Source organism: Oryctolagus cuniculus, chromosome 10, assembly GCF_964237555.1.
Source record: "Oryctolagus cuniculus chromosome 10, mOryCun1.1, whole genome shotgun sequence".
Taxonomy (NCBI): Eukaryota; Metazoa; Chordata; class Mammalia; order Lagomorpha; family Leporidae; genus Oryctolagus; species Oryctolagus cuniculus.
Genome location: NC_091441.1, coordinates 109931518 through 109956692, shown reverse-complemented (window position 1 = coordinate 109956692; position 25175 = coordinate 109931518). Strand labels below are relative to the sequence as shown.

The following is a 25175-nucleotide window of genomic DNA, read 5'->3' as shown; positions in this document are numbered from 1 at the left end:
CAGCTCACACCTCGGTCCTGCTGTGGGCAGACCCTTTGACCTCTGTCTCCCAGAAGGCCATGTTGTTTTGCGCGGCTTCGTTTGGGACATGATAGAAATGGGATGGCAGCACGTCTGCTTCCCCGCCTGGAGCACTGTTCTGCTGCTGGTAGGCAGTCTGTTCCCCTGACTTCTAGAGGTTTCCACCACATCGCGCCCCTGGTCCCCCATTTGCCTGCACGCTGCGGGGGGCTGTGATGAGACCTTGTGCATGTTTAGACCCATGTGCCGGCAGGGTCCCAGGCTAGCCGTGTGTTTAGCTTTAGTGGCCGCTGCAGAACAGGGCTCCCAAGCTCTGGGAACTTCCAGCGGTCTTGGGGCAGGTTCCGGCTGCCCCACCTCCCCACCCACACCTGGCACACCTGGCACTCACCGCCCCTCTTTGGTCCTTGCCATTCCAGTGGTAGGAACTGGTCTACCACCATGGCTTTATTCTGCAAGTCCCGATGTCTTTAACGAGCACTGATACAGAGCTGCCTCTGTGCAAGGCTCTGCTACATTTTACAGATGGGTAAACCGAGGCTGCAGAGGTGGAGGGACTTGCCCAAGTGCCCCCAGCTGGTCCCAACTCCACCACTCTGCTACACTGCCCTTCCCTTCCCCGGCCAGCGAGACCAGAGGTCCTTCCTTCCTGGGGTGTGGGCAGGCGGGGATGCGTAGTGTAGGTCAGGTCTGTTATCCGAGCCTCACTTTCCTCATCTGAGAATGGCCACAGGAGACCCCCTGGCAGAGCTGCTGAGGGGAGACAGGCCACAGCTGGCCTCGCCGAGTGTTCATGCAGGTCTTCCCCGAGTCCCCTCTGCGCACCAGCTCCAGGGGCTGTCTCCAGCTCTCCGCCTGCTCCTGCCCTGCAGGGCTGCTGAGGCAGACGGCCCCCTAAGAGAACCGCAGCCTCCTGTCTGAGGTCCGGGCCTCATCTCCAGCTGTCTCTCAGAGGCACTCAGGCAGGTCGCAGTACTCAGGGTGGCCAGGACCAAGCTCCAGGTTAACCTGGTACACCTGCCCCGCCCCGCCCCGCCCCTGCCTCCTGCAGGTGCACCACATTCCTGCAGCTGCCCAACCAGGAACTCAGCACCCTCCTGGGCGCCACCCTCTCCGTCCCTGAATGTCCCCCACCCCACCCCCTGTCCCCTACCCCCAAAAACTCATCCCAGATTTCTCCACTTCTTTCCATCCCCAGTCTGACAGCACCTCCTGTCATCCAGCTCCCCCCACTGGTGACGCCTCTTTGTCCACCCCCCCCACCAAGCAGCAGCAGCTTGCAAATGAAAAGTTTGCTTATAGAATCCATTCCTGAGAACCTTCTAGGAATCCCTACCTCACATCATTCACAGCCCTCCGAGCACGAGAAAGAAAACTGGAAGACTTTCAGTAGGAAACAGAGCAGACTGTCTCGTGACCTCAGGCTAGGGATGGGAGATTTAAGCAAGATGTAAAGAAAATGTATAAAGGAAAGAAGGATCATTCGACTACATTAATACTGATTAGTAATGGGACAAGCCAAGATCTAGAGAGGATCTCGTAACAGATACAATTGGTTAAAGATGTGTATCCAGAATCTACAGAGAACTCCCAGGAGCCAAAGAGGAAGGAAGATGGGGAGAACGTGGGAGGGCAAGTGGCAGATGCCTGTGGCTGCTGCTGGGCCCCAAGCTCCCGCAGCTCTTGGGCCGAGTCGCCGGCACCCTGCTCCGGGGGGGCTCTGAGGGCTCAGGCTCTGGCTCCTCGGGCGTCCCCCCCCACGTGTACATGGAGAACTGGCAGGCATGCGACCACAGCAGGGCTGCGATTGGAACGTGGGTCTGCGGTCTTGGGGCTCCGGACCCCACATCACACGGAGGGGAAGTGAGTCAGCTGCTGGGGCGCCTCCTCGCCCTACCATCTTCCCACTTCCTGTGAATCTGAAATTGGCGAGGAGGAGAATTGTTTTGAGAGAGAGAAGGTCTGTACAATACCTTAGCTGCTGCTTCGACACCAGGTCCAGCTCTGCGGCTGCCACTGCCCCCAGGAGCCTCCGCTTAGCAGAGGGATGGGGGCACAGCCACCTGAGCTTACCTCTGCCTTCTCTGTTTTAGAACAGCCGTGCCTCGCTCCTTCGCCCTTCCTGGGGCCTGGGGTGGGGTAGGGGTGGGATTTCCACCCCACAGCTGGGTCTCCGTCAGAAAGAGGAACTCACGTGGGCTTGTCAGAGAAGCCCCTGATTCCCTGATGTCCGCCGCAGCCCGCTCGCATCCCCACTCCCCTGGGGTCTTCTCGTCTCTCTCCTCCTTTGTTTCCCATCACAGCAGAAGGGAAGCTCCCAAATCCAGGGAAGAGTTCGCGGGGCAGGGTGTGCACCGGGGCAGGGCTGCACAGTCCTCCTGGCCTAGCAGGAAAGGATGCTGTGTGCCCGCGGGGTCCCAGGGGTCCCAGCGCTCTCCTGCTCAGTGCTAGGCCTGGACGATTCCCTGGGGCGGGGGCTCCTGTGCTCCTCTCTGTCTCTTTCCACATGACTTCCCCAGCGCTGCGGCTTCGGGGCAGCAGGACTTCTCACGTGTCAGCTCAGAGCTGCCAAAGGCCTGGCGAGGGGAAGCGGGGAGAGGGGTGCAGGGGCCTGGAAGGCAGGCATGGTATCCTGCAGCCCCACTGGGCTGCAGGGTACAGGTGGTAGAGGGAGCAGCAGCCAGCCCTGCCCCACGCCAGGGCTCCAAGCACAGCCCCAGGCTCCATCGTGATGCAAGGTGCAGGACAGGACAGGCTTTGCACTGGCCAGGGGGTCTTGGGCAGATATGGGCTGCACCAGCCTCGGACCCCACATCTGCCTGGCCACCGGCACAGGGGTCTCTGGGAACCCCTTCCCTGTGCCCGTCTCCCCGAGGCCACCTGGTGCTTCGCTGTGGATTCAGTTAGGGCTTGAGTGAGGAAGTGGAGATGATAAAGGGAAGTCAGAGTTTCTGGAGGAGGGGGCGGGGGGCGGGGTCTCTAACGGCCTGCATCCCCTTCTCCATCACCCTTCTCAGGCAAGCCCTCCCCCGGGGGTGGGGTCGTCCACCCTCAGGCAGCTGGAGTCTCCCTCCAAAGAGGGCAGTTTCAGAGGCAGAAACATGGGCCCCAGCGTTTCCGGCACTCCCCTCCGAACTCCCCCCGCCATTCCCCCCAGTGCCTTCTGGGAATCACAAGGCAAATCATGCGGCGCTGGGGTCACGGTGAAGTCCAAGGCCTGGCCTTGTGCTAAGCTAAGCTCTCTCCCCCAGGCACCTCCGTCAACATTCCCCACCATGGGCAGCGAGTAGGGGAGGGGCTGCCACTGTCCCCTTATCACTGATGAACAAACTGAGGCCTGAAGAAGGGACGACCCTGGGGACAGGCTGGGCTGCACCCGTTGACCATGATGGTGCCCTACAAGGAAGCCTGGGAGGCGGGCCAGGCACCCTCACGCTCACCCACACCAGCCTCTTTCTGCCCATTTCTGCAGAGGGGGTCTTGGTGACTGGGAGTTCTGCACAGGGGGTGGGGGGCTTGTACTTCCTCTCCCGAGGCCCCTCTGCTGATCCTGGCTCAGTCCCAGAGCCCGCTTCCCTCTTCTAGGAAGTCACCCTGAAGCATGTGCCCACCCCACCTGGGCCGGGCACAGCTGTGCTCCTGTTGCCACCTGGTCAGAAGCTAAAGTGGCAGGGCCCTGGTGTCGCCGCCCACTATGGACTGGGCTCCGCGTCGGGGAATATGTGAGGGGTGGATGCTCCCCACAGCCACACAGCCAGGAGTTCTGGGCACCTGCTGTGCCCCCCAGCACAGGGCCCAAAGGAGGAGGGAGCAAAAGGCTTGGACTAGGATCTGAACACACACCACTTGGCCCCAAGCCTCTTGTAGGGAAACCCTCTCATGGGCAGGTAGAGCGTCTGTGGTTGAAGGAACAAACAGCAAGATGGCATGCAAAATATTGAACAGGCAGTCAGTGTGGACGGCGGGCATACGCAGTGGGCACAGGTGCAGGCTGGCTGAGACCCACCCAGGGCAAAATCAGGCTTTGCTGTATCTTTTACTGACTCACTTCTCGAAGAGGTACAAGAACATCTGGCTTCAGGCATGGCCGGATCCAGGAGCTTCATTCAGCGTCTCCGAGATGTCGCCAGGCATCTATTTCTTGGCTTCACCTCGCCCTGTGTTCATTCTCAGCTGTGCTCTCTCTGCCTGCTTGTTGGCCGAGATGGCCCCGGGCAGCACACTGGGCCGCCTGGGCGCTTGCAGCCTTTCCCCAGCCTGGAACGAATTACAGAAGCTGCCTGCTAACTCTCACCAGCTGCACGCACCTCTCAAGTGCACTCCGTACGGCAGGAGCAGCGCGGGGCCAAGTGCTCCGCTGTCACAGCTGCTGGGAGTCCAGAACCCTTGACCCTTGGTGTTGTCTGGTCTTTTTTTTTTTAAACAGATGTTTCAGATATTAAAATATATGCACACGGTTCAAAAAAAAGTGCAGAGAAGGCTACTCAAGAAACAGTCCGTCTCCCTGCAGCCCCTGTCCCTCTCCGCTCCCCCCACCCCCGCCAGCTCACCAGAGTGAAAACCGAGAGCCAGGTCGTCTGTGTCCTTGCAGAGATGTGATGACTGTGACAAACGTGCAGACGCCCAAGGACATGCCAAGGACATCTCGCCTCTCTGTTTTCTCAAAAGATACAAACCATACACGCTGCTCCCTCTTGCCAAGAGATGTTTGGAAATCATTCTGCAGCGGCCACCCTGAGTCTCTCCGTTCTGCCTGCCTCCCTCTCTTCCCTCCCTGCTCCCTTCTTCCCTTCTTGTCCCTTTCATTTTTTTCCTCCCTTCCACTCACTCTCTCCTTCTTCCTTTTTTTTAAAAAAAGATTTATTTGAAAAGGAGAGAGAGATCAATCTTCCATCTGCTAACTCACCCCTCCAAATGGCAGCAACAGCCAGGTCTGGTCCAAGCCGAAGCTCCATCTGGGTCTCCCATGTACGTGACGTGGGCTCAAGTTCGTAGGGCCATGTTCCCTGCTGCCTTTCCCAGGCGCAACAGCAGGGAGCTGGACTGGAAGCAGAGGAGCAAGGCCAGGAACGGGGATGCTGGCTTCGCGGGCGGCGACTTGGGTCACTCCGCCACACGGCTGCCCCCTCCCATTCTCTGTCATGTTACTTGTGTACATATAATGACATTCGACCCCTAAACATACAGCTCAGTAGCCCAATGCATTTTTACCCTCAAATATCAAGGTACGTTAAAAAAAACTTCACAGCAGCATAAAATTAAAAGATGTTTATTTTCGGGCAAAAGATTTTGAAACCTATGCACAGTTTTTTCCTAACACCCATTTTTGTATGCTTTTTGTAGAATCTTCCTGTGCATGGATTTCAAGAATTCTTGCACCAAGATAAACTTATCTTTTCATTCCACCCTTTTGAAGCCTTCTACTACCTATCTGAGCAGCCACCGTGAAAATGAAGGGTCCCTCCCATCCTGTCCCCACCCCCACTGCCATCCTGACTCCTGTGGCCGTGGATTAGTTTTGGCCATCTTGGGGCCTTGAACTTCATACGGATGGAGTCACCAGCACTGCGGCAGACGCCCTGGGCTGCCCCCATGAGTCATAACGCTGTAAATCCCCTGAAGTGTGTGGTTTGCTTCGAAGTCGGGCAGAGGTGAAGGGACGGGCCCCTCACGATGACCTTATGTCATCCAAGGGACTCCCCTGCTGGCTTTGAAGAAGTGGCTTCCATGTGACAGGAGGGGCTGGGCTGGTGGCCTGCAGGAGGTCAGCAAAGACACAGCCCCTCTGGCCCACAGCCACCGGGAATGAATTCTGCCGGCAGCCAGAGCTCCTGGCTTGGCCACACCTTGACGGTGGTCTCACGAGACCCCGAGTGGAGCACCTGGCTAAGCTATGGCAGAGCGCTCGTCCATGCATGTGCGAGGGCACAGGCGTGTTGCAGCCCACAGGGAGCCCCTGGTCACCTGGCAGGGAGCAATGGAGAGATGATACAGCCGTGAATTCCCGTCCGGCTTCTCTGCTGCCCCAGGATGTCCGTGCGATCATGCATGTTGCTAGGGAGGGCTCTGGGGTACTGGGCGCTGCTATGGACGTGAGAATCCCTGCGGCATCACTGGAGGAAGAAACTACCCCTTGACCATTCTACCTTCGCCGGGCACCCGGCTGTTCCAACCCGGGGCGGGGGGGGGGGTGTCTGTTAGCAACAGAGGAGCCTGCACATTCTGTGTGCTCCATGTAGAGCACATACGTGTGCATCCTCTCCCGTGTCAGCCTGGGAGTCAGTCTGCTGCATCACGGTGTAGATGGAGGCCTGGCTTCACAAAGAAACTGCCGAGTCATGTTCCAAGGTGGTGTGAACCATTCTGCCCTCCCGACAGAGCCCGGCTCGGGCTCCTCAGCGCTCGGTCTGCTTTCCTTTCTGCACGGGGTCGGTGCGCAGCAGTGTTTCTCGGTGCTTTGACTTAGTACTTCCTTGCTAAGTCATCTTGATGTGGCGATCTCATTAGCTCAACAGTGGGGTTTTTTGTTTGTTTGCTTGTGTTTCCCCTTAAGCCTCTGAACTGGAACTGACAAGGAGGAACTCTCTTTCCAGCGTGAGAAGTGCTGGAGCTCCCAGAGCCGGGTCCGAAGGAGAGAGCTCAAGTCCCAAGAACCACGGAGAAGCGCCCGGATCCAGCGGTGCCTGAAGCAAACTTTGGGGCTTAAGCCAGCTGCAGGAGTCTGTCTCACTGACTCTTGCGGGAACAGACGTTCTAGAGGCCCACCGAGCTCTGGAGGGGAAGTGGGTCAGGGAGCAGACAGCTCTCCGAATCCCAGGCTCTTCCTCCATCCCTCCCGGCTCTCGGTCTGCACCCGACCCTGCTGCCGAGTGTGTTCTGAGGCTGAATAACCATGTAATTGGATCACCCGATCCATGGTCAAACTTTGGCAAATATGTTTTTTATAATTAGTTGATGTTTATTTAATGGGAATAACCAGCCCATTAAATTTAATGAGGCAGGTTATCAGGACGAGGTGGAAGTGTTTTTCCTTAAGAGATCTGGCTTTGGTCACGTTGGTCCACGGCTGGGGAGATGTGGGCGGCTTGCCTGTGTCTGGGCGTGGGAACCCTTGGGGAGAAGCGTGCATGCAGGAGACCATGGGGTCTCCGACCCCTACTCCAGGGCCCTCCCCTCTTGCTTACCAGGTCATCCCGTGTTACCTATCTCTATCTATCTGGTCTGTCTCCCCTGCTGATCTCTAAGTTGGGAGAGGACAAGGTTTCCCTTGGTTATGCTCACTGCTCTATGTCCAGGATGGGGACTGCCCATAGCAGGCCTTCAGCGTGGACATTGGTTGAATGCAAAAGGCAAATAAACTAACGGAGACCCCGTGTGCTGGCTCCTGTTGCTCCCCTGTCTTCTCCATTTCAACAGGATTTATCTCCCACCTGCCTCTGCTTAGCAGGTACGAAAAGCACCTTGTACAAGGCGTTCCAGCCTCTGTCTAGGGTTTGAACAACCGGATCTGGGGACACCACCCAACACCCCCAGATCTGTTAGAACAGAGAACCCTGCTCTGCCACTGCCGACGGCCCCAGCTGCCGAACGCCATGGCCACCATCTGCATGCAGGAGCACCCGGCCTGGGGGCCATTTTAAGAAAGAACCTTTCCAGGTCAGTTCACAGAAACAGAAATGAAGCTTCCAGAATCCTGTCTTCCAGAGACAAGTACGGTGACATTTTGGCGGCCAGCCCTGTGGCCTTCTCTTTGGGTATGCACGTACTTCCATGGGGGAATGGATTCCATTTTCTTCATGCAAAGTTGAGGTTCACGCAGCGTGCGCGATGGAGGTCCTTCAATCAAGCGGACAGAGTTCGCGTTCAACAGACCCCGCCTCATCACTGCCCGGGGGGCTGCAGGGGTCTCTACGGATGGGTCACACTTTCCTGGATGCCATGTACCTGCACCCACTGGGCACTCAGGTGGTTTCCAACAAGTCGCCATTTGTCTTAGTCTGGTTTCTGCTGCTGTAACCAATGTGCCCTGGCTCTTTCGCAGTATCAAAAGCATGTCACCCACATCCGGCCAGGGCCTCTGGGCCAGAAAATCTCAATGCAGAAGGCAAGCGAGTGGGCCCCAGAGCCACCCTTTTACCAGGAGCCCACACCCATGATACCTAACCCCTTCCTGCAAGCCAGGAACCTAGAACTCAATTTGGGTCTCCCTCCTCGTGGCAGGGACCCAAGTACTTGAGCCACCTCCTGTTGCCTCCCAGGGTGCACAGTAATAGGAAGCCAGAAGCAGAAGCAGAGCCAGGACTTGAACCCAGGTGTGAGGGATCGGGTGTTGGAAGCACCACCCCAGGCTGCACCTCCCAGTACTCTCAGGACCGTGAGATGCGCAGGGGACATTGCAGCCACAGCACCACCGTCAGACACTCTGCCGGGAACAAAGCAGCTGCTCCACCTGCTCCCCTGGCCCCGCCCTCTGACCTTGGCAGCAGCCTCATTTCCTTAAGAAGCCGGAGCTCCCAGAGCCTCCCCATGGGGTCCTCCCCACAACTGACCTGGGATGCACTCTCGCCTGCCCACAGGAAACGGACTGGGCGGACTGGGCGTTCACACTGCTTTGACAGTACCTAGGGCATAATCATGTTAATTCACTGAGCTGCCTCGGCAGTGACTGAGAGGCAGAGCTCCGGGGTCAGCACCACTGTGGGGAGGGGAGGGAGCAGAGGCACCGGAGCACAGCCCTTCCAAGGTGGGGCACGGAACCACCCCATCACTCAGCAGCGCTTGGAGCCGCCTGACCCCCAGGGCGTGTCTTGGTGAGTGCTTGCAGCAGCCGGGCCTTTCCTGGAGGGAGGACCGAGAGTCCAGGGCTACCTGCTGGCAGCGCCCCAGCAGAACCCCCAGGGGATGGCGATGGGGGGGTCCCTTGTACTCCTACTGCTGAGCGCTCAGCCTGGCTGCAGCCACCATCGCAACCCCCATAGGAAGTGAGCGCTCCCATTCTCCAGATGAGCAAACAGGCTCCCAGGCCCAGGAACGGCTCACGGCCACACAGCAGGGCTGAGCCAGGACCGCGTCCAGTGCCCCAGCTCCGAGACTTCCCATTCTGCAGCCGCAGGCACTCCCTCTCTTGAACAAGGGGGGCAGAGACGGGAGCGGAGGCCAGGACACACACCAGCACCAGCCCCGGTTTCTCAGGCATTCCCACACTCCCAGTGCCAGCTGTGGACTTGACCCTGGCTTCCGCTCTGCCAGGTTCGCTGCACGCGTTCTGGGTCCCCCGTGATGGGTGCGCACGTACTTGCTTCAGGGTTTCTAACCTTCCCCTTGGATGCTCCCAACACCGCTCTGTTTGGAATCAACGCAACCGCTCCAGCTTCGAGTTTGGAGGTGGGTCTTTTCTGTTTTCAACTTGGGTCCTCCTCATTGAGGTGCCACCTTGCAAACAGCAGACGGAGTGACATGATGCGGCTTTGCTTGTCCGCTTGCTCTTTGTCCTTCTGCACACTTTTTTGCACGTCACCAGTTATGTCCCCTGGCAGCGGCCACAGGGGTCGCTCTGCTCCTTCCCGGGTGCTCCTGCCCCCCTGGGTGCCCCTGGCCGTATATCTGCACCTCATGGGAGCACTGGGTGGTGACATGTGGCTGAGGTGGGGCTGTGCTTTCCCACCTCACAGGGGTGCCACTCCAGGTCTCAGAGCCACCCTGCTCATGACAGCAGCTCAGACACAGACCTGGTGTCGCTGGACCCTTGCTGGGCAGTAACACTGTGGGAAGAAATGAACTGCTGTCACTCTGCCTAGGGCCGCCTCTAGCTAAGGAGCCAGGCAAGGGGAGAGGGTGGCGTGAGTGACCCCCAGCTGGGGCCCTAGAGCAGGGATGCCCCTGAACCCCTCCACCAACAGTAGGTGCGGCGTCAGCTTGGATGCTGAGCACAGCCCATCCCTGGCTCTTTCACAGTGTAATCTTGGGAAAGTCACAAACACACTCTGCTGTGCCAGTTTCCTTGTCTATAAAATAAGGGCAATGATAGCAGGAAGTAACCCGTCCGGTCATGTGAGACTTCGAACAGGCGCATATTCATAGAGGCCACAGATGGTACCCGGCACAGGCTTGGTCACAGGCGCCGTTCCCTGTGAGCTGTCTGCTAGCTGCAGATACAAGGGGCAAACACACAGCTGTATGCACACATGCACACATGCGCCATCACAGCCGTCATCCATACCCATGTAAGCACAGGCGTGCGCGCGCACACACACACACACACACGAACACGAGCAGTAACTCATGGCTGCCCCCTCCCCCCAACACCACTAGGAGCCTCCTGGAGCCACTTCCTCAGATCCACTTCTCTAGAGCAGGGGTGGCGGTGGCGGTGGCTTCCAGGCTGCCCGGCCCTGAGAGGCACTGATGAAGGCTGCAGGCGGCTCTTCCTTCCCCACCAGTCAGCCCTCTAGTGACAGCTGCGTCTCCTCGGGGGCCCCGGGTTCCCTGAGCAGGGCCCTGCAGGCCGGCTTGCGCTGGGGGAGCCTGCCTGTTCCTGTGCCCTCCAGCCCTGGGGGGGGCGGGGGGCAGGAGTACCCACGACTGCAGCTTCTGGCTCCATCACCTCACACCAGGGGGCCTTCAGCTTCCGCACCCTGTGCTGATGAATCCCTTGCTTCTAGTGCCCTCCACTTCAGAAAGAAGGGTGCTCGCTGTCCTCTCAGTCCACCCTGAACACCACAGCTGACACCATCACACCACCCTGAACGCCGCAGCCGACTCCATCACACCTAACCCCCAGTGAGCAGGAAGGACGGCTGCTCACACGGCCCCTTGCAACGCACGAGCCCCACCCCCACCCCCAACACACCAGGTGTCTGCAAGCAGGTGAACTCCCCGCTCCCATCATCCCACCTGTGCAATGTTCTCTCAGACCCGACCTCCTACCACGCAAGGCCCTGTGGAGGTCCTGGAGGCGCAGGTGCACACGTAAGCAGGCCATGGACACACCACACACATTCACATCCCGACACAGTGGTGCTGATGGCTCTGGCACACACACCTCTGCCCAGCAGGGGAGGGGCGAAGGTCCAGAAATGGGAGCTTGAAGTCGGGGGAGGAGGAGCCTTGGACCATAAGCGGAGGCCCAGCACTGCCAGCTGGCTGCGTGAGCACACAAGTCCACATTACAGACACATGCATGTGTGCACACACACCCACGCACATACTCATGGTGCACACGCATACATTTGTACACGCACACACTGGTCACACTGACAGCATATTCCAATGCACATATATTTGCACACCTGTGCACACGGCTTTTGCACAGAGCTGGGAGAAGCTGCACATGTTGTATGCAATCTTTCCCCAGCTCCTTCCCTTGCCCCAGTGCAAAGCCCCCCGAGGACCGTCAGGGAGAGATTCCACGAGAGACACGTGAACACGTCCCAGAGCTCCGCGGACAACCTGACCCTTGAGCTGTGGGGCACAGAGAGCAGGCGCTCCTGGGCATGCAGTGGGAAGCTGGTGCGGGGTCTGGGGATCTGGAAGCCGGGATGGGAGGTGGGGTGGTGGGCAGCGACACGGGCCAGGGGGCTGGCCAGGGGAGGGCTACGTCTTCACAGGACCACGTGGCAGTTTAGGAAGACCCTGTGAGACCCCTGGACAGCAGTGTGGGTCTGAGGCTGTGAGGAGGCCCAGGCCTGAGGGCACTGTTTAATCAGGCTTACAGAGGGCCATTGTTTCGGCTTCCTGCATGAGGCCCCACCATCCACGCTGGAGGGAATGGAGTCCCTCGTGCTACATGCTGCCTCATCAAACTGAACTCTTCCAACAAGCTAGTTCTCCAAAAAAGCAGGAGACTTTGAGCAACCAGTCAAAGGGACCTGGTTTGCCGGAGCCGGCACGCTGAGAGCGCCCCCTCTGTTTTACCCCTGGAAGGACAACTCTGAGACGGCCAGTCTACTTTCCATTCTCTGTTCCTGCTCTCCTCTGCCTTTTTCTCTTCTACAAAATCAGCCTCCCCTGCTCAGCTCCTCAGAACACTCATTCTATTTTACAGAGTGAGGTGTTGCCCAACTGGAGTCCCAAACGTAAACTAATTAAAATCTTTAAACGGAGTCTGTTGTGACTCTGCCTCCTGACAGTACTACGTAGGAGGTGGGGCTGGAGCAGGCCTGGCAGCGGGAGGTTGAGGCCCAGAGACAGCCACGGGCCAAGTGAACACAGGCAAGGGGAGGTCCAGAGAGGGGCAATGGGTTCTGAGTCCCTCCAGGGCGGCACGGCCCCTGCCCACACCTTCCTCTTCCTCCCACCCCAAGAACGCTGGAGAAGGCCCCAAGATCCCCGTCAGCTACTGGGTCTGTGCCAACTGTGTAGCCACCTGTAGGCAGCACTGTGCCCCAGGAGGATTCTCCTGTAGCCCCCACTCCTGGCTGCTGCTCCAGACAGGCCCTCCCCAAGCCGGGAGATGGCTGCCGCCACCCCATTCCGGTGCGTTCCAAAGCAGAGCACAGCTGCGGCCTTGCCAAGACTCCGGCTACCTGGGGACAACGGGAGGAAAGGCTGCAGGCAGAGCACGAGCAGGTACGTGTGCACGGGGCTCGCTCTCGCGGGCTGTGCTGGAACTGGACACCAGCTGGAGGAGACTGGTGGCCCGGCCAGCTGCTGGACGTGTGAGGGAGGCCATCCAGAATCATCTGTCTACTGGCTGACCGGCCACAACGCACAGCCCCATGAGAAAGCCCAGCAGAGAGGCCGAGTGGACCCAGGCTCAAGCTCTCCCCAGCAGAAGCAGGCACCGCATCAAATGGGTGTTGTTTTCAGCCATGGGATCTGGAGGCTGTTTTTCACCTGACAGAGAGCGCTGGTTCAGGCCTGTGCGCAGTGTCCAGTCCGAGGTGCACGTGCACCCAGTGGTCTCTGCTTCCCACCAAGACCCCCGGCTGACATGCAGAGAGGAGAGGAGAGGAGGATGGGACTCTGTAAGTTGCTCCTGAGAGACCCGTGAGTTGGAAAAAGCCCCAGAGCCAGAGCCTCGGAGGCCTCAAAGGGCCTCGTAGCTTCTGGCTGGAGGATGGCTCTGATGTCACTTTTTTTTTTTTTTTTGACAGGCAGAGTGGATAGTGAGAGAGAGAGACAGAGAGAAAGGTCTTCCTTTGCCGTTGGTTCACCCTCCAATGGCCACCACGGCCGGTGCGCTGCGGCCGGCGCACCGCGCTGATCCGAAGCCAGGAGCCAGGTGCTTCTCCTGGTCTCCCATGCGGGTGCAGGGCCCGAGGACTTGGGCCATCCTCCACTGCACTCCCTGGCCACAGCAGAGAGCTGGCCTGGAAGAGGGACAACCGGGACAGAATCTGGTGCCCCGACCGGGACTAGAACCCGGTGTGCCGGCGCCGCAAGGTGGAGGATTAGCCTAGTGAGCTGCAGCGCCGGCTTCTGATGTCACTTAACAAGGCCATCGGACCAGGTGACCTCTGACTACTCCTTCCTCCCCAGCCCCCAGCGGGCTCAGGCCAGGGCCCCCTTCGCCTCCTCCGGGCTGATTCTGCTCCAAGTTTCCTGAGCTTCCCTTTGTGGTTTGATAGGCTGACACAGAACTTCCAGAAGGGCGGACTCCCAGAGCTGGGTTCCTCTCAGCTGACGCACAGCCTGGCTGAATAGAGCTGTTTTGTGCACCTGCCCAGACAACCAGGCACTCCCCAGCCTCCATGCTCCCCTGAGCACAGTGTGTGAGAACGTGGGGCGGAGCAGAGATGTTTGCGCTGCGAAGGCCCAGCCAAGATTGCAGCTCTCAGCTCCAGATGGTGTGGGGACTCCCCAGGCAAACTTCAACAGGAAGCCAAGGTCACCGGCAGAGTGGCTAGAGGACCACAAGCTCCGCCCACACCCCTTCTGCTCCTGCACGTGCAAGCTGATGTCAGAGTGCTGGCCGAGGGGTGATCAGTGCCTTGGCTCGGGATGTGGCGAGGGTCACGAGCGAAAGGGCAGAGGCTGGGCACGCAGAAGCCCAGCACCCCCCAAGCCCAGTTCATGACCTGCCTCCTCCGCGTGCCTGTCAGTGGACTCGCCCGTCAGAGACCTGGATGACAGCCCTGACTCTCCCCCGGCCCGGCCACACTCAGAGTCCTGCCAGTGAGGCTTCTCCACCCACCCTGTCTGTGCCCCTGCACCTGCTGGCCCCAGCACCGACCCCTGCCTTCAGCCCAGCCCGTGCCTGGGAGCTGGGCGACGTCACTCGGAGATCTGCCAGTGCTGCCCCCTGCCTGCCCCAGGACTCGCCGCCCCTAGCCTGGCCCTGCTGCCTTCGCAGCTCCGTCCCCCGCCTCCTGCCCCACGTAGCTCTCCTCAGACAGCTGCAGTAGCCCCAGCTTGGGCCTGCACCGCCCTCCCTGCATCCGGGGCTCCAGTCTCTGGCAGGCCCCTCGCTCATCTGTTCTACTTTTGTGTCTGCGCACCCAGAACCTTCCCCGGGAAGCGGCCTGTCTCCCCCCTGCTCCGTCCCCAACACAGCTGCCTGCCCCTCGGTGCACCACATACCTGCTTCCGCTGCACAGTGTGACTACAGGTTTCCGGACGTCTCCCCTGCCAGGCCAGGCTCCCCCCGAGAGGAGCAGTCTGTCTCACAGGGCTCTGACTGCCAATGTCCGACAGCGGGCCGGACACAGAGCAGGCAGCAGGGACTGTTTGCTGGGGAGCGAATGACTGCAAACAAAGACATCTGCTTTATTCGCTTTCGGACACGAGAACATACTGTTTCCCAAGTGCAGGGCAGCCCCAAGCTCAGAGGCATATGTGGATGCCCCAGCAGGAAATGGCAGGGCACGGCGGCTGTGGCCCAGGGTCTGCGGACTGTGGTCCCACGAGCAGGCCCTTCCTCGGGGCTCCAAGTCACCGCCAGGGCCAGGAGTGATGGCTGCTCCTCAACCCTGCAAGCAGAAGGGGTCAGAGTTCAGTTCCAGCTCTCTTCCTGGAGTCATCTCAGGTGGTGACGTTTCACTGCACTCACTGTGAGCTGGTCTCCCTCGTCATCCCTTGAGACCTGGTCACACATCTGAGACTTAGAGCCAGGCGGGGGGACAGGCCCTCCTTCGACATGCGCCCGCGGTGACGGGAGCTAGCACCGTGCCTTCCGCTCCTCTGTGCTCTGGAACCTGCATATCGGCTGCAGACCTTGGCACACAACAGCCCCAACCCACTTCCGCTCTGCCGCACCAAGGGCCGCCTCTGCTCGCTCATTCAACAACTCTCAGGATTCTCTAGGCAGCACACAGAGTGTACACTGGCACCCCAGAGTGCGCACAGTCTGGTCCCTGCTGCTGAAATGCTGTGTGACTCTGTCCGTGGCTCTGAGGTCTGGGCCTGGAGGGCACCGCACAGGTGTCCACGCTGCCTCTGGGAGCTCAGGGCGGTGGCCTGAGCCTTGAGCAGGAGACAGCGCTGTACCCTTCCCAGCCCCCACAGCTGGTGGGCTTCATCCCCTGCCACCTGGCTGTTTCTAGAAGCAGGTTCCTCTCAAGGACCCCTCATTCCCCCATCCCTGGCTCCACCAGGAGCCTTCTGAGGTGGAGGCTAGCAGAGTGCGTGTCAGAGCTCAGGGTTCAGGCCTGGGGAGCTGGGGGCCGGGCTCTGCCAGCAGGACCCAGGGCCTCCCCCTCGTAACAGGTCGGGTGTGTGACAAGCAGGGACTTGGAGCCCCCATCACTTGGGTGGGGGATAGGATCTGTGGGAAGGTTTCCATCTTGCTGAGAAGCAGCATGAAGGGCCCATGCCACGGGGTCCCGCCTGCCAGTGCTTGGCTCCCCGCACGCACGACTGCGGGGACAGCTCATGCCAGCTCTGCGCTCCGCTCAAAATCAGGCAAGCAGCTTTCCATGCTCCATGACACAGGAGAAAACCTCTTTTCCTCTCAGGCACCTGGCCCGTGACCAGCTGCTGCTGGGCGCTAAAGGACAGTGAGAGCTGGGGTTGTGCGGGCGCCTTGGCAGGCAGGCATGAGCGGAGCGGGGCGGTGGCCTGAGCTCTCACAAGGCCCCGGGGACACGGTTCAGTGGGATGGGAGAGGGGCTACCTGCAGACCCGGCAGGGGAACACACAGCCTCGCACCGCGGCCGCCTTCACCACAGATGCCTAGCTAGATGTTCTAGCTTCTTTCCTACGTGGGACAAGGCTTTTCTGTGGGCAAGGAGAACCCATCCTGCGGCCTTTCCTGTACCTTTTAACACACAAGCCAACGAAGGGCCTGCCAGCGCTGGAGCGGCCTGGCTGCATCAGGAGGCATTGCTGCAGCTGGGCCTGGGACACGGGCAGACTCGGCCAGAGAGGGCAGCGCAGCTGGGCACATGGGAGGCGCGGAGCAGGAGGCCAGAGCTGGGCCAGCTCCGGGAGTGGCCTCAGGTTTTAGGACAGCTGCAGCCGCTGGCTGAGCCCTGGAGAGCACAGAGCCAGGCCTGCTTGCCAGGGAGCCCGGGCCACTGCTCACTTCAGATCTGCGCTGAGGCTGTGCTGTGGGGGCCACGTCCACTGCTGGTCCTCCCTGCCCTTGCCACAACTCCCCCCTGTACTCTGGGCCTCCTCCACGCTCCCCGGCCCCGGGTGTGAAGAGCTGAGGAGTTGGGGCACAGGTGTGCCCTTAACTAGGTACTGCCCTTGGAGGCGGGGCCTGGCTGCCCAGCACTGCTCCTGGCTCAGCCCAATGGCAAAGCGCACAGGGACTGCGTCCCCTGGGCCAGATGTCCAAGGCCCTCATGGGAGCATTGGCATGGGGAGGGGACTGAGGACACCCTAATACTAAGAATCCGCCCATGGCGAATTCTCCAGGTAGAATGTCTGACTATGGCAAACAAGGCTGGCACAGGGGTCTCCCACACTCCAGGCCCCCCGTGTCTCCAGCGTCCCATGCCCTGGGAGGCAGGCAAGGCCTTACCTTGTGAGCGGCGCTCACGCAGTGCTGGTACGTCTTGACCAGGTCTGAGCACAGCAGTGCCTCGTGCAGGTTGTCACGGTAGCAGCGCAGGATCTGGGCCTGCAGGCTCGAGCACACCGGCTCCACCCTGCGGGGCCTGCGGGAGGAAAAGAGCAGGCAGGCCTGGGATGCAGGTGCAGGTGAGGCCAGGCCTCTCCCCAGAGGGCAGGGAGAGAAATGATGCACACACACTCAACAGCACAAGCTGGGCATTGGCCATGACCTTGATGTCCATCAGGGCCCCTTTAACAACCTCGGAGAGACACTTAGCTTTCTGGTTCTAAGTGTGATAGCGAGGTCACAGGTCCAGCCCTGTGCTTGGTGGCTCAGGCTCAGACCCCAGCAGACGCTGACTGGGCTGGGCAGCGGGGCGGAGGCTCCACCCTAGGCTCCTTCCCTGAGGTCTAAGCACCTGCAGGATGCCAGAAAGGGGTGCGGGCGCTGACCCAGCTGGAGGACACTGTGTCAGTCCCAGCTCCCAGGAAGGCCCCGGCCACACCCAGATCTGGTGTGGAAGGCCCAAGACTGTAACTTTCTGACTTACACACACTCTATTTCATCTCTCACATAAAGATTGCCCTGATTTTAAAATGAATATGTGTGGAACAAGGAAAACTGGGAACCTACAGGAATGAACAAAAAAGGAATTTTAAAAATTTTGACTGTCACTATTTTTTATTTTTTTTAATCTATCTATCTATCTATGTATGTAAAAGGCAGAGTTACAGAGAGGCAGAGGCAGAGAGAGAAGGTCTTCCGTCTGCTGGTTCACTTCTCAGACGGCCACAATGGCTGGATCTGATCTGAAGCCAGGACCCAGGAGAAGCACGCAGGTGCAGGGGCAGGGGCCCAAGTACCAGGCCATTCTCCACTGCTTTCCCAGGCCACAGCAAAGAGCTGGATGGGAAGAGGAGCAGCCAGGACTCAAACTGGTGCCCCTATGGGATACCAGCTCTGCAGGCGGAGGCATAGCCCACTATGCCACAGAGCCGGCCCCAACTGGCACTTTTTAAGAGAGAATCACTGTAGTATGGGGCATTTTACTACTATATCTTTCTCCTTTACCAAAGTACTTTTAGAACCCAAAGAAAGGGCTGACACTGTGGCGAAGCAGGTTAAAACCCAGGCCTGCAGCACTGGCATCCCATATGGGCTGGTTGGAGTACTGGCTGCTCCACTTCCGATCTGTCTTTCTGCTATGGCCTGGGAAAGCAGTACAAGATGTCCCAAGTCTTTGGGTCCCTGCACCCATGTGGGAGACCTGGAATAAGATCCTGGTTTCAGACCAGCTCAGCTCTGGCCGTTGCAGCTGTTTGGGGAGTAATTAGTGGATGGAAGACACTCTCTCTCTCTCTGTCTCTACCTTTCTCTATAACTCTGTCTTTCAAATAAATAAAATAAATCTTAAAAAAAAAAAACAAACACAAGAGGGGTCGGCACCATGGCACAGTAGGTTAATCTTCTGCCTGCAGCGCTGGCATCCCATATGGGTGCCAGTTCTAGTCCTGGCTGACCCTCTTCCAATCTGGCTCTCTGCTGTGGCCCGGGAGGGCAGTGGAAGATGGCTCAAGTGCTTGGGCCCTGCACCTGTACGGAAGACCAGGAAGAAGCACCTGGCTCCTGGCTTCGGATCAGCGCAGTGCCAGCCATCACAGCTATCTTCGGAGTGAACCAACGGAAGGAAAACCTTTCTCTCTGTCTTTCTCTCACTGTCTGTAACTCTACCTCTCAAATAAATAAATAAATAATTTAAAAATACAAGAAAAGCATATGCTCACTTTTAAAAATTATGGAACAAAAACGAATGCCGAAACAAACACTGCAAATGCGGACTGTGCCGGAGTCAGTCACCTTCCCGGCCGCTTGCGTGCACTCCGCTCTGTCTCCTTCCAGCCTCACCCTCCCACTCCAGTGCTCCCAATCCCTGCTTCTCTCTCACACACGGATTTGCACACTCAGTCACACTCACAGGACCAATCAAATGCTCACACGCTCACTCCCCACGCCTTGTGACAGCCCTGGGCGGCAGGCAAGGTGCCTCCGGCTCCCTGTCCCACAGGGGAGGGAAGCCAGCTCCCGAGTGGAGCTCACACGGCTGGCGGGTGGTGGGCAGCCCAGGGTCGTTCACGTGGTGTGGGTCTCGCTGTTTGCACGGCTCTGCTTTCTGAATGGGCTGCCAGGCCAGGTTCAGAGAGGGGCCGCCAGTCCTTCACCTGGAAGTCTTTCAGCATTCAGCACCACTCACGGTGGAGGGCGTCAAAGGGAGTTAGAAAAACGCAGAACACCATTCCTAGGGCTTCCCAGCCGTAAAAAGGACTGCGATCATGCACGCTCTGCTCCAGACCCAGGGACGGGAGACTTGTAGGTCGATCATCGGCCTGCCCCATCTCCATATTTAAAACGCCCAGCCATGCAGCAGCTGGGAGAGCAGAGCAGCACCATTAGTGTTTCAAGATAACTCAACCAAGCCGGCTCATCCGTCAGCACAGTGCGCAGATCCCCAGCGCGCAGGACACGAGCTCCCCTGTGCTGACGCCTCTCACTCACGAGTCTGCAGGGGACACTTCCGGGACTGCGTGCAGCCCGGCGCCGCCGCCCAGGCCCTGTGCCGTGCGGAGGCCGCTGTCTTCACGCTCTGTCCCCTGCACGGCCCAGCTCGAGGCAGTGGGAGGAGCAGCCTGTGCTGTCTCACTGGATCAGGCAGAGCGACCCTTCCCCGTGAGACCTCACTCCCGGCTTTCTCCTTGCCCCACGGGCAGGAGCGGAGTCACTCGCCAGCCCCGAAACAACCCCACGGAAAGATCTGTCCTTGGGGGGGGGGGGGGGAGGAGTGAGATGGTTTACAAACCAGACGGGCAGGAGGGAGGAGGGATGCTGGGGTGGGGAGTGCCCCAGGCTGTGATTTGTAATGTAAAGGATGTGAGGGGCAGGGGAAACTGGGGAGAGGGGTCAGAGGGAAGAGCTGGGAGGGGCAGGCTGGTTCAATGCTGACCTGGACAAGGTCTTCAATCCTATGCCTTTCCAGTCCCTGAGGTCACCAATCTGATTCGTATCTACACTGCACGGAACAAGTCTTAAAGAGCCTTCTTTTACATACATACACATCTATCTATCTATCTAATCTTCCCTTTTATGTGAAAGGTAGAAAGACAGCAAGACAGAGACAGACAGAGAGATCTGCCAGCCACTCACTGGTTCATTTCCCATGCCCACAACAGCCAGGCAGAAGCTGGGAGCCAGGAACATCTTCTGAGTCTCGGGGGGGTGGGGGGCGGCAAGGGCCCAAGCACTAGAAGCCATCATTTGCAGCCCCCCAGGATGTACATGAGCAGGAAGCTGGATCAGAGGCTGAGGACGCGAGACTTGAACCAGTGACTGATGTGAGACGAAGACATCCCAGTGGTGACGTAAGCAGTGCGTCAAGCATGGGCCCGAGCCTTATTTCGTAAGGACAAGTGGGCTCTTTTCTCTGCAGATTCTCTGTCCTTCCTCACATGCAAACAGACGAGCCCTCTCCTCTCGGGCCTCTGCAGGCCCCCTTTGTTGGCTTCCACTGCTGTTGCAGGGTCATTTGGGATAAGCCCCCCGGCCAGGGCACCTTGGCTGACCCTCTGACTTCTTCCCAGCCTTGGTGAGGGGCTCTATGAGGGCTGTGGGCCAAGGTATGTCTATCTGTGGCCTCGGGAAGCTGCTTTGCCCCTGGAGGCCAGCTGCCCCACACAGCAGCTCGTCTCAGGGGGTCCTCGACTGTGGCTGCCTTGGGCCCCACGGCTCTGATGTTCCCTCTGGGAGCACCCTGAAGTCAGACTCAACCTTGGCCCTCTGCCCTCCACCCTAGGCCGTGCACCGTGGGAAGTCATAGTGCATTGTCCTACCAGCCTGCGGTGCGGCGCCTTGGGGGCACCGCCAGGCTCCCTGGGCCTCTCCTGTCACTCACAGAGCTGTCCTTCTGCTCCGACCTCTCCTCTGTGGCTCTTCCCCACGTGCTGGCCCCGTGGTGCCTGAGCCCCGTTATCATGGGGCCTCTGAGCAGGACTCTGGGCTGGACCACAGTGGTGGTGGCCACAGGCACGCAGCAGACACTGGGTGGGAGGGAGAGGCTCGGGGAAGCTCCAGGCTCAGTATAGCTGAGTGGTACTGGCATGGAAAACATGTCCTGGGAGGCATGGGTGGAGGCAGAGCACACGGGCCTGAGCCCTCGGCCTCACTCCCTGTTACGGACGACAGAGACGTGGACACTTATTCTGCAAGGCTGTATGTGAGCAGAACAGTGGCTTGGTAACCTGTCCCTCTCCCCACAGCCAAGCAGGAGCTCTGTCCTCTCTGGCTTCTCCCGCTGTGGTCTCGTGGCCCCGGGCTGGCCCCCTGTGAGACCGGAGGGCAAACTTCCGAGAACGCCCCGCAGAAACTGGGCCGTGGTGAAATCCATCCCTCGCACAGCACTGTCACCTCGGGGACTGCGGAGGCCTCTCCTCTGGGGTTTATCAGGAACAATACGAGGAGACAGAATGGTCGGCAAATGTCAACTGGAAGAAATTTCACCCATCTGTCCCCAAAGAGGTTCTGAATGGGCTAAGACAGGGAGAGGAGAGCTGACGAAATGGAGGCTTTCTGTGAAGCCCGGTGGGGCCAGGCCTGGGGGCGGGGGGGGGGGGGCAAATCATTCAGGAAAGGAGGTGCAACGGATCTCGGCTCACCCCCACCCAGCCCTGGGCCACCGCCACCCTGTCCTGCGATACTTACACAATAGCGCAAAGTGTCACAAATGTGGGAATAGGCGTTCCTCACAAAGCAAGGGATTCACAGCGTGGGGTGAGCTCTCCCGAGACAGAGCGAGTCCTAGACCCGACCCGGGGAGCGCCCACTGCAGCAAGGGCGCCCTTCCAGGAGCGTGGCTCTGAAGGGGCTTGCTCCACCCACGTCAGCGGGGGCTCTCAAAAGGCAACGCTGGGGAAGCCGTCCGCCCTCACTGGCGCTCACCGCCCTCACCTTCACCACGGGGAGGGCAACACCTCCTGCCCCAGAGGTTGAAGACCAGATGCAGTGGTTGTGAAAGCGCCAACGTGAGGTACGGCTCCTGTTGACACCTGCCGTCTGTCGGAAACTGAAGCAGGGCCAGGACTCAGGGTGGGGAGGGGGCACCTGAGGGAGCCCGGGGTCCTGGCCCTGCTTGGTAGGGAAGGGCTGACACAGGCAGCACTGGGGCGTGGGACACTCCAGATGTCAGGCCGGGCAGGGCGGCCTTCCTTCAACACGTCCTTCAAGGCCCGGTTCAGACCCCGGCCGCCCAGCAGTGCTCCCTCCCCAGGCATCTTAAGGCAGTCACTTATGTGCACAATCCCTTCACCAAGGAGCCAGCAGACACAGGGGGTGGGGGGTCCTAGGCCCAGCAGAAAGAACACACGTTTTGGGGTCACACAGACCCTGGGGAAGGCTCTGGCTTTGCTACTTCTCGCTCTGTGGTCAGCAGGTCAGGCCTGGAAGAGGGACCTGGCCTGCAGAGCTGTCAGAAGATTCACACGCCCGAGACAGCTCCATGCATCATGGGCGCTTTCTTCCCCCAGGCGTGGGGCTGTGAGGGCCACGGATAGGGCAGTGAGTCCCTGTGCCCAGTGACTGGGCCACAGAGGGCCACCGCACTCCTGGCCACCCTGGCCACTCGGGCCCCAGGCTCAGCTTTGTGGCAACTCCAGCTCGGTGCTGGCACCCACACAGCCCCCTCCTATTAACCTGTCACTCCTCTGCCTTCACCTTTCCACTTGCTCCAATCAAAACACACCCATTTCTCAAACCACCTAAAAGCATTCAAATCAAACAGCATTTGCCTCATCTCTCACTCAGGCCACAGCTGCTTCTCTTTCCCAAAGGGGCTGCCCTGGGCTCCCCTTTCACCCACTCCCCTGGTCCCCAGGCCTGGCCTCATCAAGCTCTTCTTTCTCAAGCACCCCCGCCCGCCTCACTGCTCGGCCAACAGCACCCGTCATCCTGAGGCTCGGAGGCCCTAGCCTCTACAGCCTCGGCTCTCACTGCCTCTGCGGCCCGGTGGCCTGGTTCTTCTCCACTCGCCCTCTGCCTTGGCTCAGGCACTCACTGCATCTGTGGCCCCTGTCTTGTTCCCGGTGTCCAGCTCACGCCACAAGGGAAGCCCAGGAGCACCCACAAGCCCACAGGGACCAGCGGGCCTGGCTCTGAGCCCAGCATCTCCTCCCCCTGTACTTCTTACCTTGCTCAGCTACCTGCACACCTCAGAGCCCCTGACTTCTCCCCACCCACACGGAGTTGCCAAGTTTTGTTTGAGGACAGCTGCTAGTCCCTGCCCTCGCCTCTACTGTCGTTACAAAAGCCTCTTCAATGGTCCTCCTTATCGCCGGCCCACTGGTAATGTTCTGAGCCCAGCATGCAGTCTAAAATGCCGAGCCAGGTTTAAAAACTCACTTTTGGCGATCACAGCACCCTGGGATAAGCATATCTCGTTTAACCCCAGGAGAACCCTGTAAGGTAGCAGGTGTTCTTTTCATTAATGCAGAAACAATGGCTCAGCAGTTTGCTCAAAGCCACGGCAGAAGAAGCAGGGCCAGGACTCAGCCCCCTCCAGACCGCCTGGCCCACTGTGGCTCCCACAGCCCCGCACTGGCCCCATGCGCCCTTGCACCAGAACCCGTCCTCATTCTGGCTGTGCCGTTGGCATCATCTGCTGCTACACTGAATGCTCTCTCTAGGAGGGCGAGTGCTCCGTGCACCACCAGCCTCCCCGTGCGCAGTGCGCCGCCCCTCACTGCAGAGCCCAGGGCAGGATGGGGTGCCTCCCTTCTGCTTCTGCTCCTTCTCACCCCCTCCACAGCAGTCTTCCCTGACAGTGCAACCTCCCTGGGTCCAGGGCAGTGGTTTTACACCCTCATGGGCAGGCACAACAGTGGCTGCTGACACGTTTCTGTCTCCATAGAGGGCTTGGAAGCTCCTGGGCGGGCTCAGGTTGCCCTGCGTCCCCTTGGCTCAGAGCTGGCAGCAGCTGCTTGCTCAGAGGATGTGACCGGATACACCCGAGACTGCCAGGAAGGGCAGCAGGAGGGAAGGAAACTCACTTTTATAAGACAGCGACTGTGCACACGCTTTCCTCCTGCGAACTGAACCCACACGGCCGCACCTTCAGATAAGACTGTGTGCCCTCTGCAGCTCCCACCATCTCCCCCGCACTCCCTCCTGGGGAGCAGGGGCTTGGGCGGCACAACCCAGACTGAGCTGGCACGGTCCCACCCACGGGTCTGGAGCTGGAACCGACCCTCCAGAAGGCCATAAAACCAGGTCTCCAACAGCCGTCACCAGTCACCCCCGAGAAACAGGCCCTCCAAGCCAGGACCTGTCTTTAGCTTTCCTGTGCTATGAGCCCAGACACTCCACATCCGGCTTAAGTTCATGTCTGTCACTTCCAACCGAACATGGTGCCAGGAGAAGACAACCTGGTGGGGTGGCAGGCTCCTGGGGCTCCAGAACTCCCCCACCCCCACCAACACAAAGGTCGGCAGCGTGGAGAGTGTCCCCGGATCCACGCCTGATACGGAAACGTGATGAGTTCACACCGGGTTGGGGTGGGCCCCTGATAATAGCAACAGGAATCCAACTCACATCCTCTTATGAAGAAGACATGAGCATGGAGCCAGCCATAGGAGAAGGCCATGTGCGTGCAGGGGAGACCCTGCAGGTACGCAGCCACGGAGCGCTGAGGGCGGCCAGCGACACCGGAAGCTGGGAAGGGCACGCGACACATTCCCCAGAGGCTCCAGAGAGGCTGGGCCCGCAACACCCAGCCTTTGGACTTGGATTCTGGAGTTGGGAGAATAAGTGCCTCCTGTTTAAAGGTACGCAGTCTGGGGTACTTTGCTGGGCAGCCCTGGGGACCCCATAGAGCCGGTCATGCAGAAAAGCATTTGGACAGTTCTGCAGAGGCCGGGTGGGGAGCAGTGAGTGGGGGCACAAACGCCACCTTCCACGGGGAGCGGCAGGCGCTGTAGCCACTGCACGCAGGCTCTGGGCAGGTCTGCGCGTGGCTCTCAGCTCCTCGCCGCTCCCTGTGAGGCTTCGTCTCCATTTAGAGAAGAGCTGACCGCCATAACAGACACGGGGATGCGCTGAAATTCACGGCCGTCTGCGCACTCCTGCTCCCAGGAAGACTTGCGTGGTGGGAGAGATCTGGGCGAAGCCAGGATACGGG

At 59.4% G+C, this 25175-nt stretch overlaps 1 protein-coding gene across 4 annotated transcripts in view; it reads right to left on the bottom strand.

The window, feature by feature from the left end:
• Nucleotides 1-14703: 14703 nt before the first annotated feature.
• The window catches only part of CHCHD6 (coiled-coil-helix-coiled-coil-helix domain containing 6), a 250654-nt gene continuing 240182 nt past the window's right edge, over nucleotides 14704-25175 (bottom strand). For all 4 annotated transcript variants that reach the window (XR_007921948.2, XM_051852609.2, XM_008260313.4 and 1 more), the window contains 2 exons: nucleotides 16928-17063; nucleotides 14704-14930 (listed from right to left, as the gene is read on the bottom strand). Coding sequence is in view for 3 of the 4 variants with exons in the window: in XM_051852609.2 (XP_051708569.1) it covers nucleotides 14925-14930; nucleotides 16928-17063 (142 nt within the window). In the remaining variant the exon portion in view is untranslated. The remainder of the gene's footprint in view (nucleotides 14931-16927; nucleotides 17064-25175) is intronic.